We start from the raw sequence: 27664 nt of genomic DNA, 5'->3' as shown, positions 1-27664 counted from the left end.
TTATTTCAGAGTGCTTTAGCAAAATGTTATAATTTGGTAAAACTATATCAAGTAGATTGGCTTTACTGTTCATGTATTGCTTCTGGGATGGAAGCAGGTTAGACTTTTCTGCAATTTGCTGTAGGACTGATTTTGATGGAGTTATAGTGTATAAGCCTCTTATTTAATTTCTCAGAGATGAAGCAGGATAGCAGGAGCACCCAGCCATTTACACTGATGTCTCATACCAGGTTCCAAGAGATATGCTTTAAGCAGGCAAAACAAGGCAAGCAGGTTGGCATCATTCAGAAGTTTTGGACTACAACTTCTACAATCCTTTACTAGCTGGAACTAAAAAGACCTGAAGTCTAAAACATATAGATTAGCACAAAATTGCTTTCCCCATTATAACAGAAAGAGGTGTCTTGAAGTTTAAAGTGCTGTTTCTGCCAGATAGAATTAAGTGTGCATATTTCAACACAAACATTTAATTTTAAATGTGACTTGGGACTCTAGCATGCAAGGCCTCAAGAGTTAGTGCCTATAAAAACATGGCAGTTTGTCATTGATGGAATTTTTCTAACATGTAGGAGCTATGATTACAAAAGACCTCCTTTTCATATTGTTCACATAATGTGGGAAACCGTAAAAGCAATACTTGCTATTGATTTCCTCATTGTGATTCTATTAGATGGATGGAACAAATGAGTAGACAGGCCACTGCTTCACTAAAATTGTAATGGAATGTGTTATCAATGAAACACAGACAAGCCTTCATTATTGGTTTCATGTAGAGGAGAGTTTTTTTAATCAGTTAAGAACATTTCAGACTTATAGAAGAAATATCTACTATAAGTTAAAAGTCTGGTGTATGAAACAATACACTATTTCAAGAGAATTTTAAAAATATTTTATGGTTTCACCCTTATGAAACCACCAGCAATTGTTATTTCCCTATTATCTAAAACGCAAAGGCATACAGTATTGCCTCTGAACTTAGAAGCTTTAACAGATTAACAAGAGTTGGAAGGGACCTTGTAGGTCATCTAGTCCAACCCCCCACCCAAGCAGGAGACCCTACACCAGAGATGTCCAACCTTGGCAACTTTAAGACTTGTGGACTTCAACTCCCAGAATTCTGGGAGTTGAAGTCCACAAGTCTTAAAGTTGCCAAGGTTGGACACCCCTGCCCTACACCATTTCTGATAAATGGCAGTCTAATCTCTTCTTGAAAGCCTCCAGCGACGAAGCTCCCACAACTTCCGAAGGCAAGCTGTTTTATTGGTTGGTTGGTCTCACTGTCAGAAAATTCCTCCTTATTTCCAGGTTGAATCTCTCCTTGTTCAGTTTCCAAAGTATCAATCAATTCCTATCAGGCAGCCAATTTTGCATGGCTCAAATGTTAGACGAGTGATATCCATTCGAGAGGAGTTAAGCATCCACCGGAAGAGGCAGACTCTAGGAAAGGATATGCGAACATTGGGGGTGGGTGGGGGATGCGCTGTTAAACACGAGTTCTACCTGCCTGTGACGGGCTGCCCACGCTGATGCCCACACGAACATACACTCCGTCCCTCTCCCCGGCCTGCCTCCACGATCTACTCCAGCCTGCCGGTAGGTCACGCCGCCACAGCTCCTTTCCGTTTCTTGGCAACGGCACGGCAGGAGGGGGTGGGAGGCTGCACACTCGCGGAAGTCACAAAGAGCGGGAGGCCTGTGAGTCAGCCAATTGCGCATGCGCTCCTGGAAACCACAATTCCGGATGGGGAGGGCGGGAGGAGTTTTCCGAAGAGAAGCAACCTACCCCGGATCCACCCCGCCTTCCTCTTGACGTCACCGGGGCAAACAGAAAGAGCTTGGGAAAGTTTTCCAATAACGCCTTTATTTACAAACAACTGGGCCAGCCCGCTCCTCCCCCCCCACCCCGCAACAAACTCCGCCGTCGGCCATTTGGTCTCGGCAGTAGTTAAGCCACAGTCATTTCGGTTTGCTCTCCGCAGCATACACAGCACAGTCATTCGGCTAGTTCGGCTACCAGTGGCTTGATTGGAGGCCAATTCCCTTCCATCCTTGCCCCGGGGCCAGAGGAGTTCCGTTCCTCTGAGTTGTGCACCACCATCACTGCTGATATCAACTGAAATCGGTGGGACCGCGCCTGGCTGATTTGCAATCGCTTGAATTTGCAATCGCCGAAGGGTCTCAAGAGAAGGGGGCGGCTTCCTCCGACCGGATCCCTGTGGAGTGGAAGAAGAATAGGAAAGGGCAGCTTGTTCAGTCCACAGAGATTTTTTTCTTCCCCTTCGAACCTGAGGTTGGGAACGTGATTGGGGTGGGTGGGGGTGGAATACAGCTCGTCCTCGACTTACCACCCCAATTGAGCCCAAAATTTATGTTGCTAAGTGAGACATTTCGTTAACTTGAGTCCCCCCCCCCCATGTTAAGACGTGTCTTGCCACATTTCTTAAGTGTTACCGCTGTGGTGGTTTCATTAGTAACACCATTGTTAAGTGAATCTGGCTTCCTCATTGACTTTGCTTGCCAGAAGGTCGCAAAATGGGATCACATGACCCAAGGACACGGCAGCTGCCATAAATAGGAATCAGTTGTCAAGCGCCCAAATGTAAATCACATGACCAGGGGGATGCTGCAATGGTCATAAGTCACTTTTCTTCTTCATATAAGTATGAAGAATGGTTATAAGTCACTTTTTTCAGTGCCGTTGTAACTTCAAATGAACTTTGAACCTGTATTCCTATGAGTCCCTAATTTCTTCTCAGGCATATCTTAGAGGCATTCTTTCAGCAAAATACTGATTTCTCCTATTTCTAAAAATCAACCCTGCATGACCAAAGATGCAACTTGCTTGCAACAAAATCTTAGGGAGAATATGCTGGCAGAGTTTTAACCTGTCATAAGCTCTTATGAGTTTTGCTGCAGCGAAGTACCATGGCAAATCCTCTCAGTTCAGGACCCACTGTGTTCTCTCCAGAAGTGTCATCTAACAAACCTAAGCAATGTTTTATTTGACAGCATGTAGCTACAATGTCTTTCTCCAAGAATGGGGGAGAAATCTCTTTTTCAATATACATATACCTTTATTTTCACACGTTTATACACTACCCAATCCAAAGACTGGGTAGTTTATATCATAACCAGTTAGAATAATTCTATCCTTACTTCTTCTCATTTGGATCTTATCAGATTTTCAGGCAAATGAAAGTGACAGGTTGCTGGGTGAGATAAATAATCCACCTGAAACTGGCTCTATAAATATATCTGTAGAATTGTGACTTGTACAAAATAAACAGATATAGAATTCTGGGAGGGGAAATTTCAAGGTTTTGCTTGCTTATAAATTATATTAACCCTACGTTGGACTTTAATGTTTGAATTTTATTCTGTAAAATGCCTGAAATGATACCAGGTTTTGGCCACCGTGTTCGTAAATTGTTCCAAGGAATGCAAAAGAAAAAGAAAAAAGTTGGGGGTGAACTCATGAGCTGCCTGCAACCTTAGGCTTCAGGTTGCGCATTTCCTGAAATAAACCATGATTTACAGACCACAGTGATTGTTTGACAGCATGTAGCTACAATGTCTTCTCCAAGAATGGGGGAGAATCCTGGATGTGCATTATTTATACTGTATATGACCCCCCTACATCATAAGATGCAGGCAACAGCGTGTTCACTTGTAAGATAGTGCTTCGAATAGAGATCCCTCTTGCTTAAAGTAATATGAACATGTTGTGCTAAATAGACCAAAATTGCCTAATACTGTTTTTACGGTATTCTTATGGTATTATTAAAGTATATTGGCCATATTATGCATGCACATTCATTAGAGATGTTTAGGAATAGTTAGTGGACAAAGAAGGGGCAAGGAAACAACATGCTGGCTTCATAACATCAAATCTGATACAAAGTTGAACATATAACAATTGAAAGAAGCTGTGCTTGACAAGATAGCATGGAGAACGCTTGCCTATAGAGTCACCAAGTGTCAGATACAAGTAAATAATTAAAAACAAACAAACTGTTCTTACTATGAGCAGGGAATGTTCAATGTGAAATGGGTATGATTAAGTCTGGAAACTTAATCTGCATGTTATCTTATTAAAAGCATTATATGATAGACTCTATTAATCAAGAGTCTATGATGGGCAGTAAAAATCAACATCTATGGGTCTACGTGGTGAAGACTATGGCATAAGGAAGACTGATTTGGGATGTAAGACAAATGATAACATGATTTAATGAAATGAAAAAAATATACTGTATTAACTTGTAAAAGGGAAATAATGTAGTAATCTGAATGAAGATAATCTGAATTTGTGGAATAGAACTGCAGGAAAGTTTTGAAGTGATTAAGACTGAAAGTATGAGCATTTAAAAAGGTATGAACCAGTGTCATGTTGATGGTTGAGAATGTGTAAAAATGTAGAAATCTTCACTGAATAAGTGATAAGTTCTGTTCCCCATTCTTTTTCTTCTCTTATAACTGTTAAATTCTTTGACTTACTATCACATATTCTTTTTCTTCATTTTTGCATAATATTGTTTACCCTAAAAGAAAGCAGTGGTGTGTGTGTGTGTGTACACACAGCGAGATAGAATACACATGGTAGATTTCATTAAAAAAAAACCCAACCAATCAGATGCTAGTCAAACATGATAAAGTCTGTGTAGGATCGTATTACTTCAGTGATGGTATTCTTTTTAAATGGTACTACTGTGATAACAGGGGAGCCATACCTTGCTGATGCATGTTATAGAATTTCCCATCCCACTGGAAATCAGGCAGATCAAAGTCAGATGATACAGAGAAAGACAAAGGAGTTGTTTCTGGCACAAGAGTCTGGGACATAGAAAGCTGCAACTGGGTATTTGCTAAGTGAAAATGGCCTGTTGGTCTCTGTTCAAAACTGCTTTGGTTCTGGGCATCGTGATCTGAGAAGTTGTTTAAAATACTGGTGATGGTTTCTTCATCCACTGATGTTTCTTCTGAAAAGTCAATGGCTCCATTAGTCCCCATGTCCTGTCTTGCCACTAGAGGGGCAGCCTCAGCAGGATGCCCAGGCCAGGGAACGCCAAGAGATTCCTGAGACCTTTGCTTGGTGTATTGAGAGAAGACTTCAGCCAGGGAGTAGATTTGATCAGCTAGCATACTGATGGCCCATCTGTCTGAATCAGGGCTCACGTTCATTGTTGGAAACAATCCTAGAGATGGCCTTTCTGCAAATAAAGGAGAAAAATCTACAGAAAAGCTGCTGTCAGAGGAAAATGTGTATTCTGGTGAGCAGAGACCACCAGGGTTGCAAGAGGTCAGCCTATCCTCTCTTTCTGGGCATGAGAGACACTCGTGCCCTTCAGCAGAAAGAAAAGGAAAGTGGGTTTCTTGAGACAACTCCACACTGACGGCTTCAGTCTTCATGCTAGGGACAGCCAGACTGATTGGAAATGGAGATTGAAGAGGAGCAGGAAGCATTTTTACATTAGAAGCCTCTGGAAGTTGAGAAGAAGAATATTCAAGTGCCCCTTCCCTGACTGGACCTGGCTCTTGAAAGATAAAGTTGGCTTCATTTGGCTTCAACGGCTGCAGTGTGTTTCCAGAACAATAGCTTCGTTTGGAGGAAGCTGGAGAAACACCTCTAGGTGTGGAGTCTTGGCTCTGGATGTGGAGAGCTTCTTTGTCCCTGTGAGAATGTAAACAGTTCCATGGGGTCAAGCATCACTGGAAATCACACAGAGTCACAGGCTTCGTCAATGAGGCTAAATGTAGCTTTTTTTATCATAAGTAAGAAAACTGAACTACAAGCTTCAGGGCATTTTCACAGCCCCAAATGTCATTATGAACGTTAATAATGCAGTATAGGAAGCAAAAGAAGCCATTTGTAAAACCAATGTAACACTGAGCTAATCCAGATTGCAAACATAAGCAATGTGTCAGGAGAAAAATAAGGAGCCTAAAAATTAAATTCAAGCATCACTTGCAGAAAAGATTTTGATGTGATGTGACAGTTCCTTCAGCAATTATAATTGTGTAGGGACAATTAACTGGAAGATTTAGAAACTGTAGTTTAAAAACGCCTGAAGAAAATCGGGCTGAGAAAGCATAGTCTACATTAGAAAACATTCTGATGGTTTGTATAAGACCTCTCTCTTACTCACTCATTCCCGCTCCTCCTCATTCTCTCCCTGTATCTGTCTATGTCTCTCTCCATGGAGTCATCACAGATCAAACTAGATTGATAGGAGTTTTTCAGTTAATTAATATAGGCAATGGAGCTCTTGATAAGAATGGCTTTTTTGATACAGAGTATGATTAGGAGAACTATGGTAGACAGAACTGCTTAATATGCTTATCTTTGTTTTAGGTAGCGCTTGTTGTTTTTACAAACTCTTGAGAAAAATCACTTATATCACTTTTATCCAAACTTTCCATATAAAAATCTTTCACACAGATAATGACATTTGTGATAGCATGTACTTCTGTGTTAGATTAGATGTCTCTAAACAGACATTGCAGACATAAACGGATTGCAGACCAGAAATCATAGATGTCTTTGCTTCCTTCAACAGAGTTATTGCTTTTTTCGCCCATTACTTTTAACCACCCATCTTATTTCTGCCAGATGCCTTCCTCCAGCAGACCTGGAGAAAATGAAAAGGATCAGGAAAGCAGCAAATGCTCTAGTGGGGAATTTTTAGTAATATATTAGCTTGTCATTCAATTATTGTCATCCTATACTTTTTCTAGAATGAGCCACAACTAACAGATTCATACTTTATGTTCAACTCAAAACCATGATTTACAAATAGTGTGCAAGTCTCTACATCTTGCTAAGCCATAATGTGGTTCATTTATGGCTTAGTTGTGTCAGCTACTGTGTTTTGTAAATCATGGTTTAAGACTTCACACAAATATATGAAACCAGTCAATTGTGGGTTATTCAGCAAACTACGGGGATATACAGAATGCCAATGACTGGATGGTATTATGAGGCAGGTGATTGATGCAACGATTTCACTCTAAACAACTAATAGCAGTTCACATGGCATATGTAACTCAACCACAAGTAGGTGAGTTTATGCAATATTCAACCCACAAATGAAACAAACCATATTATGGTTTAGAACAATGTGTGAACTCAGTCCTGGTCCAGAAGTACTCGTAAACTTCACTTGAGCTGTCAATGTTTTACCTGAGGATGTGGTTTGTGCAAGTGATCAGCTTTCCTTTTCCATTCTCCCTCAGTGCAGTGACTTGCACCCAGACCCAACTCAGGTCCTTGCAGCGTAAACGTATGATTACATCATGACTATGTTTCCCAGTGCTCTGCCCTGAAACTATAAACATGAAAAATGAATACCCAGCTAAGCTATCTAAATGTAGCAAGATGAACCTAACGGGAAGAAAGAAGAAAGGAGCCTGGATTAAGTGAAATGTCTTCCATTTCTCTATATTCACAAGGATTATAAAAGGTGTTTATTAACTATGGATCCTAAATACGTATCTTTTAAGACTTCCAAAACATACTTGGATTGGAATTTGGTATGACTGCAGTGATGATACGTAGCATTTAGATACACCTTTTCTAAGTTCTCACATCAGTTCACATATTTTTTCTGTAATAATTACAACTCATTAGGGCAAGCCAGTGATAGAAATTCCACATATAAATACTGAATCTGATTTATGCCTAAGATTATTTGGACAGCGTGACTTGTAATTTGTATGAAAGATTGTCATTTTGTTATGTCCAGATTTCTGTTGAGACGGTTACTAACATAGCAAATGGTGTAGGGTCTCCTGCTGAAGGGGGGGGGGGGTTGGACTAGATGACCTACAAGGTCCTTTCAAACTCTGTTAATCTGTTAATATCACCTCAAATGTTGTGCAGAATTGAGAAATGTTGTGAAGGTCTTAACATTTACAACTAGGTAGACATAGCAGGGATGGAAGCGGGAACCAGATATTTACAAACTTAACAATTATGAACAAAGCAACTGGAGGGTAGTCTAGAGCTACGTTTTTCACACTTGGCAACTTTAAGATGTGGGGACTTCAGCTCTCAGTATTCCTCAGCCTTGCTACTGGGAGTTGAAGTCCTCACATCTTAAAGTTTCCGTGTTTCAGAAATACTAGTCTAGAGCAATTCTTCAAAATATTGAGATTGAATTAAACTACCCAAAGTCTTGGCTGTATGGCTGATCATCCTGGCCATATATAATGGGAGTCCAATATCCTTGAAGATAACTGGCTGAGAAAGATTGCTGGTTTTATTATGTACTATTGCACAGCTAGCTTTATTTTGTTTTTATAGGACCTGTTCTATTATCACCATTTTATTGGCCTCATGTACATGCTTTTAATTTGCAACCCACTCAGAAATGCTATTATTTATTTGTAACAGTTGTGTTTCCTTGATGGTTTACAAATTAATGAACAGAATAAAGGGACATTGTCCAATAGTTAACAAAGAACATGTTATTGAATAACGATTCCCGCTGTCTTCAGATAATATAAATTATTAGGAATAATGGGATTTTTAATGGCCCATGTAAAAACTGCTGTAAGTTGCTCGTTGGAAATACTTATGATACAGCAGAAATGTGCAATCGTTCCTTCGCCAGATTCCAACGAAGAATATTGGTCTGTCCCGGGTGCAGTACTCACTCAGGTTTCTGTGCATCTCTGCTCCTCTTTCAGTATCTTCGGGATGCAGGAGACAATACCAGGACTGACCAATTAATTCTTCTTTCTTATAACCAAGGTGATAAATAACACTGAATTGAGAAAAAAAACACATATCACATAATTTAATAAATAATATCCTTGTGAGATTTCTATTGTGAAATGGGAAATTATGATAAACATCTCGTTATATTTATTGTTAGAAAATTTATGACAGGTAGTCCTCGAAGTTCGGCCACAATATTGAGTCCAGAATGTATGTTGCCAAGGGACAAATTTGTTAAGTGAGTTTTGCCCCATTTTACGATTTTTCTTGCTGTATTTGTTAAGTGAATCACTGTGGTTATTAAATTAGTAACATGGTTAAGTGAATCTGGCTTCCTCATTGACTTGTCTTGTCAGAAGGGGATCCCATGATTCTGGGACACTGCCACTGTCATAAATAGCAACCAGTTGCCAAGCATCCGAATTTTGATCATGTGACCATGGGAATGCTGCAACACTTGTAAGTGTGAAAAACAGTCATAAGTCAATTTTTTCACTGCTGTTGTAACTTTGAATGGTCACTAAATAAACTGTTGTAAGTCGAGGACTACATGTATTCAGAATAGAATTTCCAACTCTTTACACATAGTCCTTTACTTGTGACCAGTCACTTAGCAAGTGTTCAAAGTTGTGGCAGACCCCCAAAACCAGATTTACAACCTAGATCCATGATGGTGAAACCTATGGCACGCGTACTGGAAGTGGCACACCGAGCCATTTCCCCCGGCACCCGAGAGCTCGCCTGGAAGAGTCCCACTATGCATGTGTGCGCACCACCACCTTACAGCTGATTGTCGGGTATCTGGCACGCATGCGTGGGGGGGCAGGGGGAAAGGGAAACGTGCGCATGCGCAGAAACGCACAGCATGCGCTGGGGTCATGCATGCATGTGCCAATGCATAGCGCAGGGGGGTGATCACACACACAGATGCATGGTGCGTGGAGGGGTGATTGCATGTAGATGCGTGGCGGTGTGTGTGATCGTGCACGCATGCGCGGATGCATGGCGCACAGCAGCGGCATCGTGCACGCAGGCGCAGAGACATGCGCACGGCGGGGGATCTCACGCACATGCGCAGGGAGGCAGCACACATTGCCTTCTGGGTGCTGGCACGCAAGCACATGAGCGCCCACGCAATTATCAGCACAGGAGCCGAAAAAAGTTTGCCATCTAGATTCAAAGTTTTGATATCTGCCCCCTAAAATCACATGACCACACTTTGGGTGCTCAGCAACCAACCGTCATTTATAGCAATAGCACTTAGACTTATATACTGCTTCACTTATTTACAGCCCTCTCTAAGCAATTTATTAAAGTCAGCATATTTGCCCCCAACAATCTGCGTCCTCATTTTACCGACCTCAGAAGAATGGAAAGCTGATTCAACCTTGAGCCAGTGAGAATCAAATTGCTGTCAGTTGGCAGAATTAGCCTGCAATATTGCATTCTAACCACTGTGCCACCCTGGATCTTTATAGCTGTTTGCAGTGCCCCACATCATCTAACTGCTATTTACAACATTTTTGCCATGTTTACTTCCAGTCTCCAGCAAAAAAATACCCCATACCAGCCAATGGGTTTGTTAAACAACCACCATTAAAAAGATCATAAAATTGGGTGTGATCACATGGTGACCTACTTTATAACCATCACAACTTATGAGTGAAATTGTGGGCTCAATTACCGATATAAATCAACAACTACCTGTACTATATTTAGCCTTGATTCCTATGGGTTTTACACTTAGTAATCATCGTGTATTACCAGGACTTCATGCTACAGAAAACTTTACCTGCTAATGAATGCAAGCTAAAACATATAATTTTAAGGCAGATTTCCCTTTTCTGGACATTTGGCAATTTTATCCATATCATCTTCAGATAGATGCACACACACAAATTTTGGCCTTACTTTTCAGTCATTTCAGCAATCTTCATATCTAATGTATGCTGGCTCTGGAAGGTGGAGATCTGGGACCTGTTGCCTCCTTCTTCAACCACATGAGGGACAGGAGCACAGAAAGCAACAAACGTCAGAGCAGGAGAGGCGGATGTCCACTGTGTGTCGAGTGGGACGAATCTGCCCCGCATGACTATTGGACGGTTCCTTCCATACTTAACCCGAAAGGCTCTTGAAGTACGCATTTCAACGATGAACTCAATTTCTGCAGAATAAAATGAAGAAGAATAACTTGCAATTTAATATCAGATTGAAATTTGCAATACAGAATAAAGTGTAATCATGTAAACTGTTGTGTGATTTGTTTTTTATTTAATGTGTTGTGTGAACTCAATCATAGACTATTCAATAAATAAGTTACAACTTAGCATAAGTTATCAGCTGAGCCTTTCTGCTCACATTCATGGCTGACAGCTTAAGAACAGGTTATGATATTTTTCCAATTAGTTCTCAATTTTACTATAATTCTATGCATCTCACTTTATCCACAGTCTTTATAATTCTGGTTACTGAATAGCATACTTATATGCAGTACATATTTTTCCAAGAAAAATGATACATTCAAACTGTTGGCCCAGAGAAGAAAAAATAATTACAGAAAGGTGTGGCTCCAAATTTTTGTGATTTTAAATTATTTATTATTCAAATTTATATAGTCACCCATTTCATACAGTATATATGGCTCTGGGTGAGATTATGCTGCAAATTAGCATAACTTTTTTTAAAGGAACTTAAAAACTGAAACAGGATTAATAGTTTTTAACTACAGTAGTAACTTAATAGGAAAAATACTGCAAGTTATTTACAGGTCCCTGTTAATATTTTTATTTTTCTATTTCTGCTTGTATTATAATGCAGTACATTGAAAAACGTTTAAAATGCCGCCTTATTGCCCCAGCTGCAGTTGTATTCTCCCCTTTCTAACAGCATGAAATTCTGATATCCATAACTTTTTCTCTATAGGAACACAAAAATATAGAAATAAAATTTCTGAATGGGAGAATACCTACAATGGAGAAAATTTAGCAGATTTCTCCTCTTCATTTGAACAAGACAACAACCCTAATTAATATTTGTCTTTCCTATAGACACCATGATTAAATATAGATATGCATCGGAAATAATACCAGTAGTTTATTGTAGAGATGTTTACATGCAATCATCAGAGGTTTTTTCAACTTGTAGGAAAAATATCCACCATTTTGCACTCAGTAACAGGGCTGGGTCTGAGGAGAAGGTGGCCTATTTCTATATCAATAAATCCTCAAGATAACTGTCTTCTGCTGTAGGCTGGAAAGGAGAGGAAGCTGCATCTTTTAAATATGTCCTTAAAGACTGAAGAATCTTCAAACAAAAATAGTGGTACAGTTTGTTGGACCAGATTAAGTTAATAATCCTCAGTTTGGATCCATAGACCAACTACAGGGTTCTCAAAACTCCTAATATGATAAATGAACTAACATCCCAAACTAGTGCTGGCTCAAGGATGTTTGGCACTCCTAGACCATATCAACTTCCCCACCAGTACAAAGACTTGCATTTTTAGAAGGATTTAGAAGGAGAGATGGTTTTGGTTGTGGTGCCCTAGGCCAGTGTCTACTCAGCCTTAGCCTAAAGCCAGCCCTGTGCAGGCAAGGCAGGGGCCCTATCAAAATGTATTCCCACTTATTCTAGGCAAGACTCCCTTTGCCTTACACAAGCAAAGAAGGAAGTAGGGTTCAGTGTGAGTTAGCGATTCATCCCTAAATTGCTTGCCACTACCTGGAAAAATTTAGGGATTCCAGTGCTGAGTCAGAATTACACATATTATTAGTGTAACACGTAGATCAAGACTCAGAACTGGTGCAGCAGTAGCAGCAATGCAAATGTTATGCCAGCATTGTTTTTTGCCAACTCTAGAATAGATGGAGAGTATTTGAACTCAGTAATTAGAAAAAAATGGCTGTCAGAAAAAGATTCAGTTGCCCCCTAGCTGGAAAGACCTTTTGCCAATCCCTTCTTGTCCTCACCGGTGCCTGGATGCTGATGGGCAAAGAGGAGTTTTTCTTGCATGATCCGGCTTGCTGTGCTGTTCAGGAGGTCAAAGATGGAGTTGCCTTGTGCTAAGAGTTCTACCTAGAAAAAAATATATATGATAAAACAATGACCTTTTGCTCTACGAATGTCTTAGGAATAAATGCTATTTCAGCATGAAAATATGGTCCTGGAAGTTAGGCATTTTTAAAAGGATATTTGGATCCTGCAGGGTTCTAACAAAAGCTTCAGGGTTTTAAGCAAATGAAGCTCTAACATTTAAATAGTTGCTAAGAATAGCAAACGTAGTTTGTATGCCAAAAACTGAACCATTTGTGTTTAAAAGAATATTGAGCAGCTACGCTAGAAAGGTTCTTACCTTCAATCTTAAACTGCTATTACAGGAAATGGACTAGCAGCAGAATTGAAACGCCATTATATTCCTGCCAAATCTACTCTCTAATGTCCATGCTGAGTACAAGGCATTTGGGGGTGCCTCACCTTCTGTAATATTGATGCTTACCACAGAAAACCCAAGGAAATGTGGTACATTCTCAGAGACAAAGGCCAATTTGCCCTTTGCAGTGAGAGCTAGAATGAACCCCGAAAGTGAATGCATCAGTTCTGGATCTACAATAGCAGCTGCAGCAAAAAGTGGTTCTTCAGATGTCATTTCACGTGAGCCTGGGAAAACAAGAGAATAGTACATGGGTTCTACACATCATTGGGTAAAACTCTACATAGAACAAAGCAATGATTTCCTGCTCTTGTATATACAAGGAAATGCATTCAGTTTCACAGCTACTATGATTGTTGGTGGAGCAGGGAAAAAATAGCCAGAAAAATGATTGAAGCCTGGGAATTGGGTCCCTTGTCAGTCAATAAAAGTGCTGATTTATTACCAGTTTATCAGGTACTTAGAAGGTGAGGGTGTGGTAGAACAAGGAAACAACAATAAAAAACTTAATCGTCAGCCATCAACATGCCAATTAACAACTACAAGCTATACACAACCAGGAACCATATAAATACAAGCGTAGAACAGACCAGTTTACATATCCTTGGGAGAGAGAAGTTCCTGATGATGGGTTCCAGCGGGAGCCTGAAAGCTTGGAAAAATAAACTTTTGGTCCCGGGGAGTGATTCAAATTGGATCCAGCAAAAAATTTTGAATCAAGGTTTCTGAAATCCTCTAACATAAACAATGTGTACTAAATTCAGGATTCATTACTCTGTGTAATTGAAATTTCAAGGATTTTCACACCAGTTGCGTTCACAAATAAGTAGCCACTGCATTGTCACCACATTTATCGTATGATCGTGATTTCTGATGCTCTTTGCCAGGTTCTCAAAAGCAAAATCAATGGGGAATACAGCAAAAAGTTGGAAGTCCTGCTCCTACTTTTTTTTTTTTTTTTTTGGCCCAGCCAAAAATGGTCATTCTGTTTCTCTGTTTAGGAAGGAAATTTCCCTGAAAGGATGACTCAATAGGTCATCAGCTGTCTAGTCAGTTTTACTAATTGAACTATTACAGTGAATTTTTCTCCCACAGGATCAAGTTGTAATGAAACTGATGCAAGTCTGGTTTGTTTTCTGCCAGATGACCTCTTCCCTCATATTATAGATAGGAAAGATATTGTTTCAGGAAATGCACTGTGCAAAACAGAGCCTGCTCATCTTTGAACATAATTATGACAGAATATGTAGGTCATTATATCTTTCACTTTCTCTTTTTATCTAAGGGTACTGCAAAAGTATAGATATCAGAAAAATGTAAAATACAACCAAAGGCATGTTGTTTTATGCTCTGATCCTCAACAGAAAAAAAAGAAATAAGGGATACAGAAAAAGCTCTTCAGGTAAAAGACACCTTTGGGAAAGCAAGACATGATGGAAAATATGTAGGAGTTGATAATGCCAGCTGTTGCATACAGCATGGCTGCTTTTTATGGCTTATTCTATGCTTCCCTTAAGCACAAATAAGGATGCAAATTATACACAATGCAGATCCATGTTTGAAATTAATTGAAGATGGTTTTTTTTAAATCAGCACCAAACATTAGTAACACATGGAATCAATCTTTTCTCTATTTTCATTTTCTGATCATACATACACATATATTTAAATTGCAAGTGCAAACTTATAGTAAGTAGGATGTACATGTGATATTGGAAAGACCGACTTAAAACCATAAAAAAAATAATAAGAAGACCACAAGGAGCTCTCTTTGGAATAACAAATACTGCTCTCAAAAATATGTACGAAGAGTTTTAAACCCTCCGAAGGATTTATAGCAGGAACATTGTTACTAGCCAATTGTTGCAAGTCATTTGGTTTTGCAGCCAGAAATCAGCCCTCAACTGTAGAAGTAGATGGAGCTATGATGTAAAAGTGGAGGGAAAAAAAACATGTTAAAAAATCTCTTCCTTTTAATTTCCTAGTCAGTGAAGCGTTTGAGGTATGGAATGGGTGTGGAATTCTCAGGGAATTGCAGAAGATTCATTAGGCATACTTGCAATCCAGAGCCTACTAGTTGTTTCTCCCTGGAGTCATATATATCTAGTCCTGAGGTTAAGGTCTGGAATGAAATATATTGTTTAAGACAGTTTACTTCATATGTTGTAAGGAAGAGCCTACAGATAAGTGCAGTTTGGAGGCTCCTTCACCAAACAGATTTAGAGAATAGAAATGTCCATATGGAAACAGAGGAAATAGTGAAAACAGGCAAGATACTGTACAGGCAAAGGAGGGTTTAGATCACAACACAATAGACACTATTATTTTGTCAAATGGAAAAACCCCACTGCAAATGCCACTGTTAAGGTTTGCATAATGTCAGGTTAACTGTATCCTTTTATAGCCATGGCAAAGCAGAAAATCATAGGTAGGGAGGGGATTTGATTCCCAGTGCAGTACAAATACAAATCTTCTCAGTTTACAACAGATGCAGCTGATATACAACTGCTTTAGTTATCAGTTGTGATAAAATGACAAGGAATCACAAGGAATTATAAGATTAAAAATATTAGCTTAGATAAATATTGGTTCCTTTTGATCCCATATGAATAATTAGATCCCAGGACATCTAATGCAGACTTGGTACTTTGGGATCTCTTTGGATCAGGTTACACTTCCAGAAAACTTAATAAAATAGGAGTCAAGTGACTGTGCTATAGATTAGTCACAGCTGTTACTATACTATACTTGGGGCAACATGTGGCAGGCAGAAAAGATTAGCATTCTAAATTAACATGCAGACTTACAGGCATTTGGGGGCAGAACTACCAAAAACATGGGGTGAAGTTTGAAGAAAATACTTATCAAATTGTTGCTCCAAGAGAACTACAAAAGATGGTAGAATCAAGAAACTAGCTGATTTTGCTTAGATTAAGTTTCAATTGGGATAAAGTGCATGCCTATACTTAGATATGCCCCCTCCCCAAAAAAACTTCACACACACACCCAAAATGGAAGGAAACCTGTCTAGGAAACAGAAATGAAAAGGAGTGGGTGTCTTAGGCACATTCCATATGCAAGAACTGTGCAATCTGAGATAATGAGCTGCGGTGGCACAATGGTTAGAATGCAGTGTAATTGCGGCTAACACTGCTGACTGCCAGTAGTTCAACCCTGACCTGGTCAAGTTTGACCCATCCTCCTATCCTTTGGAGATCAGTAAAATAAGGACTCCTATTGTTGGGGGCAATATTGCTGATTCTGTAAACCCCTTAGAGAGGGCTGTAAAACATTATGAAGTGGTATATAAGTCTGAGTGTTATTGCTAGTGCAGATTTCATTGTGTGAAGCCAAGAGAAAACCGCCTACAGTTTAGGGAACTTGTAAGATACATACAAAACAGATGTGGATTGGCCAGCAGAAGATTTGAGTACAAATATCTCCGCACTTTTCTGGTTTTCTTGTCTGCAGGTGAACATTTTCAAATACAGATCTAAATTCTGTGGGAAATGAGATAGATCGAGACTCTTAAACAGAAATGGGAGGATTTTACATGGTAATAATAGTTTGAAAGAAGTGATGACTCACTACTTTCTATTTTGAGGAGCAGTGATGACTTCTTTACTTACCTGTAATTCCCAAAGTACATTCACATTCATCGTAGTCAGTACTCCCTTCTATTCCCACAAACAAAATCAACACATGAACCAGTGGTGGAATTCAAACTTTTTTACTACTGGTTCTGTGGGTGTGGCTTGGTGGACGTGGCAGGGGAAGGATACTGTAAAATCTCCAGTCAGAGAAGGTCTTTGCCAGTTCTCTGAACTACTCAAAATTTCCGCTACCGGTTCTCCAGAACTGGCCAGCACCTGCTGAATACCACCTCTGACATGAACCCTTCATAATCTTAGCTATGTTTCTAAATACAGACCAGCAAACTGCTTCTGTGATTCCTAGTCACATCTCAATATATGTCTCTACCTATGTGAAAAACTGTACAATATGATATGGTATGTATTCCATTGAACATTAGTTTCTTCCTGCAGTTAATCAAATTTTTATAGGAAAGTCAAATGATGTTTAGAGAAATATGATTGATTATGGCTAGTGAGCTGGCATTCACTAAACAAGTTACAGAAAGACTTGGGATTTTTCTTTTACCAGAATTAAAAAGTTGAGTCTCTCGTATATGGAAGCAGACCAGAGCCATGGTGTGGAGATATGAAAGTTGTTCCTTCTCTTGTTCTGAGATGGGCAAAAGAGACCGAAGAGTCTGCAGCTCCACATTGATCTGATCCCGACGAGCCTTGGAGGCACCTTTTGTGGATCTGCAAGAGTGCAAAATATGAGCCATACACATTTGTTCCTCTCCTATTTCCAAACCTTTAAAATATGTTTCCTGAGTCTCATAGTAGATTAGAGAAACATTTCTTAATTTCAGAAGCTTTAAGATGTGTGGACTTCAATTCCCAGAATTCCAAATGCTGACTGGGGAATTCTGGGAGTTGAAGTTCACATAACTTGCACAATTACTGAGATTCAGAAATATTGGATTATAGGATCTGATTTAGCATGGTCAGCCTCTGCAGTTTACACATTATGAACGTGCACATACCTCTAAGCACATTTATTTGGACATTATTCCATTCTTCCCAATGGATTTCCCTTTTGGGATGACATGATGATCTTATGACTGGTACTTTGTCTGGTAACATAGGTCTCACATAACTATATCATTATGTAGGATTGAAGGGGGGAAATTCCAAAAGCATGTTTTCCATCTCAAAACTATTTTGTCATCTTTCAGTGACACTTTGTTTCTTTTTGGGGGTGGTGGTAGGCTGAGTCATTAAAGAGAGACAGGAAAGATAACGGGAAAAGTGGAGAAACTGTGTACATAGATTGCAGGAACCGGGTATGTCTAGTTTGATTAAAAGAAGGACTAGGAGTGACATGATAGAAGTGTTCCAATCTCTCAGGGACTGCCACAAAGAAGAAGAGGGAGTCAAGCTATTCTCCAAAGCACCTGAGGACAGGATAAAAAGCAATGGGTGGAAACTAACTAAGGAGAGAAGCAAGTTAGAACTAAGGAGAAATTTCCTGACAGAACAATTAATCGGTGGAACAACTTGCCTCCAGAAGCTGTGGATCTTCCAACACTGGAAGTTTTTAAGAAGAGATCGGACAACCATTTGTCTGAAGTGGTGTAGGGTTTCCTGCCTAAGCAGGGGATTGGAGTAGAAGACCTCCAAGGTCCCTTCCAATTCTGTTATTCTATGCTAAGAAGAATACACTCAAATCTTCATGACTTGGGAAAAGCTTTCAAGAGAAATATCTATCTTTATTTGGATCTAGTAAGGCTTTTATTTGCTCTCCCATGCCCATTTGCAACCTTCCCATGTGTTCAAACAACCCATTGCCTCAGGAAACAACAGGCATATAACTACTCCTTGGCTTCTATCATCAGCTGCTTGAGTTGCCTGCATCATTGTACCTAATATTAAAGGTAGCCCTGAAGTAATACTTAAAATTATCTTACCTTAGTTAATTTAAACTGTAAATCAGAGTCAAACTAAATCAGAACAGAATCAGCATGCTAAGAATTTTCTCACATATCTGCCAAATAAACAGCTAACTGAGGAGGGGATTTGGGGAATACAAAATTTAGAATAGGGACCTGGGATAAAAATGTTGGGAGGTGCCCAGAGTCTCTCTCTGTATAAGCAAGGCTCATTAGCTTCAGTTTGGATGGCCAATGAAACGATGACAACCATCATCCTAAACCTTTGGGACAAAGCTGTTTTAGAGATAGGCCATGTGTTTCTGTCACCAGGTATTATGAAAGCTTTGCCCATTAACAGACCTACCGGGTGGGAGACAGGTTTTAATGATTGTATCCACTGTAATTGCCACGTACAAGAAAGAACTTTTCAATAGCATCCTCAAGGGACTCACTAACATTTGAAATGTTCCGTAGTCTGAGAACCCCAAATACTACTTAGCTGTGATCAGTTTGCTCCATGGCCTTAAGCAAGTCATCCAGCTTTCACAAATGAAACCATAATGTTAATTATAACTCCTATCCTGTAAGTGTTGAAAAGGCTTTCCTTAAAGTAAACATTCTGGTTACTTCAAAGTATGAAAGTCTTCCTTAACACTGTCCTAACAGCAGAATCTAAAGCATCTTTTACTCAGAAATAATTCATTACATTAAATAGGACCTACTCTAAAGTAAACATATATCAAATTTCAGGTTCAGCAAAGAGCTTTCAAAGCTTTTTCAGTACATAATTTCTGTACTGTCATAAACATCTATTCTTTGAGATTGACTTTTGCATGTGAAATGCCCTGTGCCTTAATTAAACATTTCTAGCAAGCTCATAGTATGTCAGTGAAATTTAGTGCTCATGTGTAATTCAATGGGGTGGGGAATGGTGTGATGGGGGAAAGTTTGAAGACTCTCACTAGTTGCCATGAAGTCTTTGAACGAACCACAGAGTGGGAAACTCCGAGTAGACAAAAAGCAGTATGGGAATTGCTTCCACAATGTGTAGTTGTGGTCACTATGGATGTAAAAAGGGATTCAATAAATTCATGACAAAGGCTGTCAGAGGGTTTCAGTAGTAAGATTTATTAGGGCTGTTCATAAGAAGCTTCAGAGCACAAATACAGCACCTTCAAATAATGCACATTTTTCTGGAATAAGGTTTCAGATTGGTTAGGAGACCGAGTGTGCCAGCTCACTTAATATAAAACTAGCTGGATTTATTAACATAATAAGCTAAGGCCAAATAAAGCACTTTACTTAGTATGATTCATAGACTCAAATCTCCTTTTCCCCAAACAGTTGCTGCCATGGACGTGATGGCAAAGTTCTCCCGTTATGATTCTTATTGACTGGTCTTGTGTGATACGCTCATCCTGCAGTCAACACAATTTACTCAATTTGCCCAATTTTCAGGGTTTTGTGCATTGAATTCATTGCCTGATTTATGGTTCAACACATCATGTGGACACAGCCAATAAGCCATTCGGTACTTCTGGGTTCCAACCTAGCGTAGGGAAGAGCAGATGAAGATGAATTCAACAGAAGAAAGAGAAGAGGTTTGAACTGCTTTCCTCCCATCCCGCAGAAAACTACACCAGCATGGATTTTTCTGTCCCATTGTTGATCCCTATCCCGCTTAGTTGGCTTACAATCACTGACCATTCCATCTACCGGAGGGATCTATTCTACTCTGTTATCTAGCTTGGTTTCTTGTTGCAGGCATCGGACTTCAATTCCAGGTAATGACTGGCAAATGCTAACAGACCTACATCTTGAGACTGTCATCAAGGAATGGAAGAATAAAGGAGAAAATGCTACTTTAACAGCAGCATAACAAAGAACGACACAGGGCTGTCTCACTCAGGCTGGGCCTCATACGAGGGCAGCATTTATTATTATTGGATTTATACCTGCTGCAAACAGAAATGTCCTCAGAGGTTCACAATATATCCATCAATATGCAGCAAAACAAAGTAAAATAAAAACAAAAAGGCAAGCAAATCAACCTTACTCACGTAGATCTATATACTGATGACATTCATGTCTCAAAGGCTCTTCAAAGTAGCTCTATTTTTAATAGCTTGCAGTAAGCCAGCACCTTGGGAGCTGATTTAATTTTGTGGGGAGGGGTGGCTAAAGTGCAGCTTGAAGAGAACAAAGCAAAAAACAAACAAAAAAATCCCAAAATGTTGCCAAGGCATTCTTGTCATACAGTGACCTACAATAAAAATATATTTGGCTTAGTGTGATGCATGAAGCCAGGTAATTTGCCTGGTATTATTGAGGTTTTAGCAAATTAGGGATCAAGGCAGCGAGCACTACAGGATTGTCTTGGCAATGAGATCCAGTCATTTGTTCCACTTCATCTGAAAGCTGGAAAACTGGACAAGTTGGAAACAGCAGCATGGCAGTTGATGTGAAAGGAGTCTGACAAAAGAGGAACTAGGCACAAAGGGGGACAAAAGGATTCTCAAGCTTTTTGTGAATGAGCTGGACAATTTGCAGCTTTCACACAGGCCTCAGGAAAAGGGCACCATCTGCTACCTACCTTTTATGTACATGAAGACTAAAAGCACAGAAGGCCTGTCTGCCTCTCATTGTCTAGTCATCCACAATTCAGTTGAGGAAACATTCCTCCAGGTTGTAAGCTAGCACTGGATTTCAGAAAGCCAAATATTCATTACTTTCTCTACAAATTCTCTTTGTAAGGAAACACTTAAAAAAAAAACCTTAGAAAATGATGATCAATAAAGAAACCACAGCAGCAAAGAATTTGGGAAACAAGAAAAGGAGCAGATTGATTTGAGAGGATTTGGTGTTATCCAAAACGGGCCGCTCAGTGGGAAAATTCAGTATGCAACATACCATTGTATTGTTGCTTTTGTCTGTTCCCATGACAACCATCACACAGCCATTAATTTGTGTGAGGAACTGGAGGTAAATAACTTAAAGTATCAAAAGAACTAGTAAGGTTTAATAAGCTCAGCTTTACAGCAAGGTTTTAGCCAGGTCTTTTTTTTGTGTTGTCGTTAAATGTGGGAAGCCCAAGTCCAGCTTTATTTAATCCTCATTGTGCCACCACTAAATTAATCCAGGTCTTTGCTGGGTCCTGGATCACACTGCAAATTATTATAATTATAAGTCTAAAGGCAAGTGCCTCTACTCTGTCACAGATATCTAGAGCTTCACATATTTGAGATGTTTTAAACGTAATTGTTGATGATGTTAATACAGAAACCAAAACTCAATTCCGATTAGTCAGTCAACTTTCTACCCTGAGGATATTCCCTTTAGTAGTCACTAGAGGTCTGACCAGTCCCATGTTTTTGCTTCTGCACTGTCTATTTTAGCCCATAACCTTTCTCCATGGCAACCCACAGCTTATAAAGCAACTGCATTCTGCCAGTTTCATGGGGTGGGAAATTCTGGGAGTTGAAGTCTACACATCTCAAAGTCACCAGATTGAGTAACACTGCCCTAAAAAGTTGAAGCCATTATAACTGAATCTCTCTGCTTTTCATCTGGCATTCAGTACTTGGCATGCCTTTGTCTCTCAGAGAGGAAGCAATTGATTTGCAGGGGCTCTGGAACAGCTGTGCTAATCCTATAAAGCTGTTATGAGCAGTGTTTATTTAGTGGGCATAAAAATCTGGCCACTGAAAAAATCCTAGCAACAACAGTGTCTGGTTTAAGAAAGAAGAGAATCTTCTATCATGATCCCATAAAGGTTTACTTTGAAGAAGGTACTACTTCATTTAGAGACTTAATGTCAAGGCTGCACCTTAGCCTCTTAGCTGATTGGTTAAGCTGTTACATTTCCATACATCTTCCTGTAACAAAATATTAGATCAAACAGGCAAAAAATACATCAACTTTATGCGATACATACAGGGTTGATGAAGTCTACTTTACCTTCCTCTTAGCACCAGAATTCTGTTTTCCTCACAATGATCAGAATTAATGCTTTGTGAAAGTGTTTGCTATCTGGAACGTATATCTATTTTCTGTAGTCCAGATTAGGTTATTACAATGTTCTCAGTTAGAAAGCACCCTTTAAAAAGACCCCCAAAATTACAGTAGGTATAGAATGGTACCCTTCAAGATGCAGTAATTCTGGTCTCATTTCTCCTTCAGTTGCACTGACTGCTAATGCTCATTTTATAGAAGGTTGTTCTTTAAAGCCCTAAATAATTTTAGTGGTTTGAAGTGGTTGTTGACCCTCTAGGAATCAGACTAGGCTTAATGAAAAAGTATTGAAGCAAGACCATACAATCTGCATGTTAATTTCCAGAGAGTAATCCTTTGCTTGTGTTAATTCTGCAATATCCAAAGTTCTTGGTTCTCCAAAAGCAATGATGCCATGCCTTTGATTCCCATTTGCAAGGAAGCAAAGCAAGAGAAAATTACTACCCTCATATTCTGATTGTGGACAGCTAAAGGCATCAAAGAAGTGGGTTTTGAGGAAACAGGATATGACAGGATATCCTGAATAAGAAGCATTCTGAATATATTTTATTTTAATAATAAAATGGGTGTGGGTGGTTGACCCACAGTTGCCCACCAGTTTTTGGTTCAGATAATTGCATTTAACAAACTGATATAAATAAAAATTTAAACATAATTTATGACTGATCATTAGAAGTGTCTATCTATGTGGTCACTAAGAGGTGTCACTAACTTGATATCATACAGTCAGTTTTTATGGTATTTAAATGTCCCCTGCTAATATTATTTTGGGCAATTCACCAAAAATAATGATAAAAATAAATTTAAAGGGAATGATAACTTACATGTCAAAGATATGGCAAATATGGCAAAATAAATAAATAATACAGTTACAGCACTCTAAAATTAAGCAAACACTTTTTAAAAAATAAAGATGCTGCACTTAATGGAACTATTAAGAATAAAAGGTCTAGGTAAATGAAAATATATTCATTTATATTTGAAAATACAAACACTCTAAAAACTGTGTTAAAAAGTGAAATGAGAGGTAGGGTATTGAAACAACTGCTTAAAATACAGTATGTACATCTACTCCAACTTTGTGCTGTCTAAATGTGATAGACCTCAATTGGCTGATGATCTTGGCAAAAGGATGGTGTTGGGGAATATTTTATGAAGGCTGTTGCCATGATTGAAAAAGTTACCCTCTTCTAATTAAGAGAAGTAATAGAAACGTTGAAGATAGAGCCTCTGAAGATGTTTTTAAGAAATAGATGAAAAAGATAGTTCTCTGAGTAAATTGGTCCTGGAAACAATGGATGTTCTATCTACTTACTAACAACACAGGAACTCTGTTTTGGACCAATTAATAGTATAGAACCATTGCAAATCATGGCCCTTGGAAATGGTACATTACAATGGCACCAAGATTTAGTATGTTCATACTATTTCATTGTGTCCAAAACGTAATAATTGAACACTGTTTGGGACCCTGTAACAAACATCTTCCCCCTCTTCTAAACCTCAGTGGAAAGAAAAGATTGCAAGATCATCTCACTGACCTGAAAGGCCTTGGAGTACAGAGCTTCTGCTTAGGACCAGATATAGGAGCAGAGACCTGGCGTTCTCGTCTTCTGACTGGCTTGTTGCAGTTTTCACACAATATAGTCATAGTTCTGCAAAAGGATAGAAATTGTTGAAGCAAATGAGAATAATCAGACTGCCCAAGAGGAAGCCACAATCTTCAAGGCTGGAATAGCATTTCAAATCATGTATTTACTCAAATACTGAGCCTCCCCTAATTTGTAGTCTTCCTCTCACCCATCCATTGGCATGACCACTAATTAGTGAGGATTGCAACTGTAGTCCAACACATCTGGCTAGTGCCAGGTTAACAAAGATTATCCATCAATCTGTTCTGGAAAGATGATAAAAAGTTGCCTCCCGAAAGAGTGCAGAAAAGAATAACAGAGTTGAACAGGGAACTGGAAGCTAAAACATATGAAAAATGATTCACAGGAATTGGGTATGTCTAGTTTAATGAAAAGAAGACTAGAGATGACATGATAGCAGTGTTCTAATAACTAAGAGGCTGCCACAGAGAAGAAGGAGTCAACCTATTCTCCAAAGCACCTGAAGTTAGGATAAGAAGCAATGGATGGAAACTAATCAAAGAGAGAACTGACCTAGAACTAAGGATAATTTTCCTAACAGTTAGAACAATTAATTGATGGAATGACTTGACTTCAAAATTGTTGGTGTTCCAACACTGGAGGTTTTCAAGAAGACAAATGGACAATCACTTTTCTGAAATGATAATAGGATTTCCTGTTTAAGCAGGAAGTTTGACTAGAAAGCCTCCAAGGTCCCTTCCAACTCTTTTATTCTGTTATTCTTGGAAAATCAACAACAGTAGACAAGCAAAACTGATGGTAACTATTCACCCCCAATCCTTGCTTTGCTCAACACATATAGAAGAGTAAAAGGACTTCCAGTGTCATAAAGACCATGATTTTGTAGGATTCCGATTCACACAGAGAAGCCCTACTGCTTGCAGATTGTCTAGTTATATCTGGGATGACACTCTACACTCAAAGCAACAGAGGGGAGAGGTCATGGTTAGTGTGCTTCTCCTAGCTCCCCCTTAACACAGAGAATCTTTCTGCTAGCGGGATGAACGTTGAAGGGGATACGAAGCAGAATTTAAATCAGTTTGAGTGGGAACAGTTTTGTAGACAAGAAGAATATACACTGTAAATCACCCATTGTGATGGACAGATGTTCTCCAAATTATTAGTTAAATATAATCATCTGATTCAGAGCCATGTCAGGAGAAAGATTTAGCACATTTACAACTGATTCAAATGGAATATACTGTTTCATCTTCATTTAATTTCCTCTATGGCAAGACTAAATTGTCGGTTATAAATCCTGCTACATTTAAGTTCATAGAGATTGTGTGAGCCTTCTCCACCCTGTTGACTTGTAGGTGTACTGAGATTACTACTAGGAAATTTGTAGCTTGGGATACTGGAGGTGAATCCAGACATTACAATCCCAACACAGTACGCTAATAACGCCTCTTATAAAATTACTCCACTTAGATTCTTTATTTCTGTTCTTTTGTTAGCAGTTTTGATAGGATATGAGGTTTCATGTTTAACTGGTTTTGTTGTTTTGGTGATTGTAATGCTGTTATTCTTTTGTAATTGTACTGTACAATTATTTGTATTTACTGGTAGCAGTTGATATTTTCATGCTTTAATTGTCTTTGAATTGGCTTGCTGTTATGTACCTTGTTGAAAAGTGCATCACTACAAATAAATATTATGGCTATTATTAAAACTACTGAAGTGTAATGTTCATTGTTATCAATAAAACCCTCTCCCTCAAGGGATAAATACCAGCAGCAAGTGAGCAGTATTTGTAACGAACACATTGTTCTGTTTGTGTGTATGTGTGTCTGTCTATCTGTCTGGTTAATACTTCTCCTTGCCTGTCCTTAGCTAATTGAAAACTCAGTCTCTGGGTTTATACATAAAACAACTCTATTCCTGCCTTACAGAGAGATATAATTGGTTTGGGACATGCTGATGTTAGGGGGAGGATGAAGAGAAAAGCCATTAAGATAAAGGAATGGACAGTTAGGAAAAAAAGATTGATACCCAAAAAGGAGCATGCTAAACGGTAACTTTTGTACACCCTCTACAATCAGCTATACAAACATTAAACACAACTTCCCAAGGGGCATTTTGGCATTTGGCCTTACTTTTTCAGGATTTAATATAAACAGTTTCTGTATAATTCTTCTCTATTGATCAATAGATTTTTCAGCATGGTTACTGTTTGTTCTTTTAATTAAATTCAAGTTATTATTATATTGTGTTGGTACCAACACTACACTTTCAGCAGCAGTTAGTGAGCATCAATCTCTTAAGAGAATAAGAAATTGTCATATTTCTAAGATACTCTCTGCTTAGATGTTTTAGGTTATGGGGGTGGGAGGAAGTTTCTGTCAGATTCAAACTTCAGAATTGCTGGTATATCAAAATTCAAAATGAGGGGCTACTTTGGGAGTTTGGGAAAGGACACTGAACTCCTGAGAAGTGTGGAAAAGAGTTTTTCTCACAAGGAATATATGTAGAAATCTTAGGTAAAGGGATCACGTACTTCTGAGACAATCCACCATTCAAGAACAGCATTAATCTATGCTGGGGCTCAGCAATACAGTTGCTTTTAATTCAAAAGCCATCTCTACAATATTTGAAAAGGCAACAAAGCACATCTTTACATTTAAGTGATCATGGGGAGCCTATCTGTGATTAGGGAAAAGAACAAAAGATTTTACTTCCTGACATAATTAAGCCACAAAATTTTCCATTTCAAAAATTAACTGTGGCCCAAAATATTTCCCACAGCAGTAGCAGCAGCAGCAGCAATCTACCCCACCTAAGTGACAGTTTGGGTTGATTCAGCCGAATCCCCTTCCTGATGCATAAATAGGAAGGCAATGTCTATTCCTTCTATGGGTTAGAATTTCTAGACTTGATGGTCATTGGATTCAAATTATGACCTTCCTTCCAAGGTGCTGAATGATAGGTAATGAATCCTACCATTTCAATGTTTCTGCTGGCCACTGGGTGGACCAACTGAGACAGAATTGCTTGGAGCTACAGACTCCATCTCTGAGTAGGGCAGAAGCTAGAATGATTGCCATCCCCTGGCTAAATCCTATTATTTAGAGAGCCAAGAAAACCAACACCTAAAGTAGTTGAATTTCTTACAGTTCTTGGCTTTTGAAATATAATGATGTAAATTACCCACCCATAATAGATAAACCCTTATTTTGCGGGGTTGAGGTGTTACCATCATCGCCACCACCCTGTTTTCAGTCCAAGGATCTCTTACCTCTTTGCTGTCTGGCTGGGTCTGAACTTGCTGACCCGACATCCTCTGTCTTTCTTTCTTTTATAATAACCCCCTCTGGGGGAGGGGGGTGAGAAAAGGGGGGCTATGGGGCCAA

At 39.1% G+C, this 27664-nt stretch overlaps 2 protein-coding genes and 1 long non-coding RNA gene across 4 annotated transcripts in view; 1 reads left to right on the top strand and 2 right to left on the bottom strand.

Annotated features, from left to right (window-relative positions):
* Positions 1 to 1731, bottom strand: part of RRP36 (ribosomal RNA processing 36) — a 44726-nt gene extending 42995 nt beyond the window's left edge. Inside the window, exon 1 of one of the 2 annotated variants that reach the window (XM_026695901.2) lies at positions 1501 to 1731. The gene's annotated coding sequence lies outside the window, so the exon portion shown is untranslated. The remainder of the gene's footprint in view (positions 1 to 1500) is intronic. The other variant, XM_087931844.1, reaches the window with a different exon arrangement.
* Positions 1462 to 10967, top strand: LOC148127571 (uncharacterized). The gene is made up of 2 exons (XR_015743340.1): positions 1462 to 1593; positions 10638 to 10967. It is a non-coding gene; the product is annotated as an uncharacterized LOC148127571 (long non-coding RNA).
* LOC113433353 (neuronal PAS domain-containing protein 4-like) lies at positions 2049 to 27664 on the bottom strand. The gene is made up of 10 exons (XM_087931830.1): positions 27550 to 27664; positions 24204 to 24317; positions 17310 to 17476; positions 13215 to 13375; positions 12688 to 12793; positions 10631 to 10883; positions 8656 to 8765; positions 7181 to 7325; positions 4731 to 5671; positions 2049 to 2213 (listed from the first exon to the last, which is right to left on the bottom strand). The coding sequence occupies exons 2-10, from the start codon at positions 24311 to 24313 to the stop codon at positions 2179 to 2181; spliced, it is 2028 nt and encodes a 675-aa protein (XP_087787956.1). The 5' UTR covers positions 24314 to 24317; positions 27550 to 27664; the 3' UTR covers positions 2049 to 2178.

Source organism: Pseudonaja textilis, chromosome 1 (assembly GCF_049901715.1).
Source record: "Pseudonaja textilis isolate UNSWEBS1 chromosome 1, rPseTex1.2, whole genome shotgun sequence".
NCBI lineage: Eukaryota > Metazoa > Chordata > Lepidosauria > Squamata > Elapidae > Pseudonaja > Pseudonaja textilis.
Note: the sequence above shows the minus strand (reverse complement) of the source record. Positions and strands in the feature narration are given on the sequence as shown.

Bases quoted from the DNA above. Each gene is read 5' to 3' on its own strand.
- LOC113433353 (XM_087931830.1), bottom strand. From the start codon at position 24,313: ATGACTATATTGTGTGAAAACTGCAACAAGCCAGTCAGAAGACGAGAA. The intron at 13,376-17,309 runs GTAAAAGAAAAA...TTGTTTTCCCAG, and splicing joins GACTCAACTTTTTAATTCTG to GCTCACGTGAAATGACATCT. The intron at 2,214-4,730 runs GTATGGCTCCCC...TCCACTCCACAG, and splicing joins CTATAACATGCATCAGCAAG to GGATCCGGTCGGAGGAAGCC.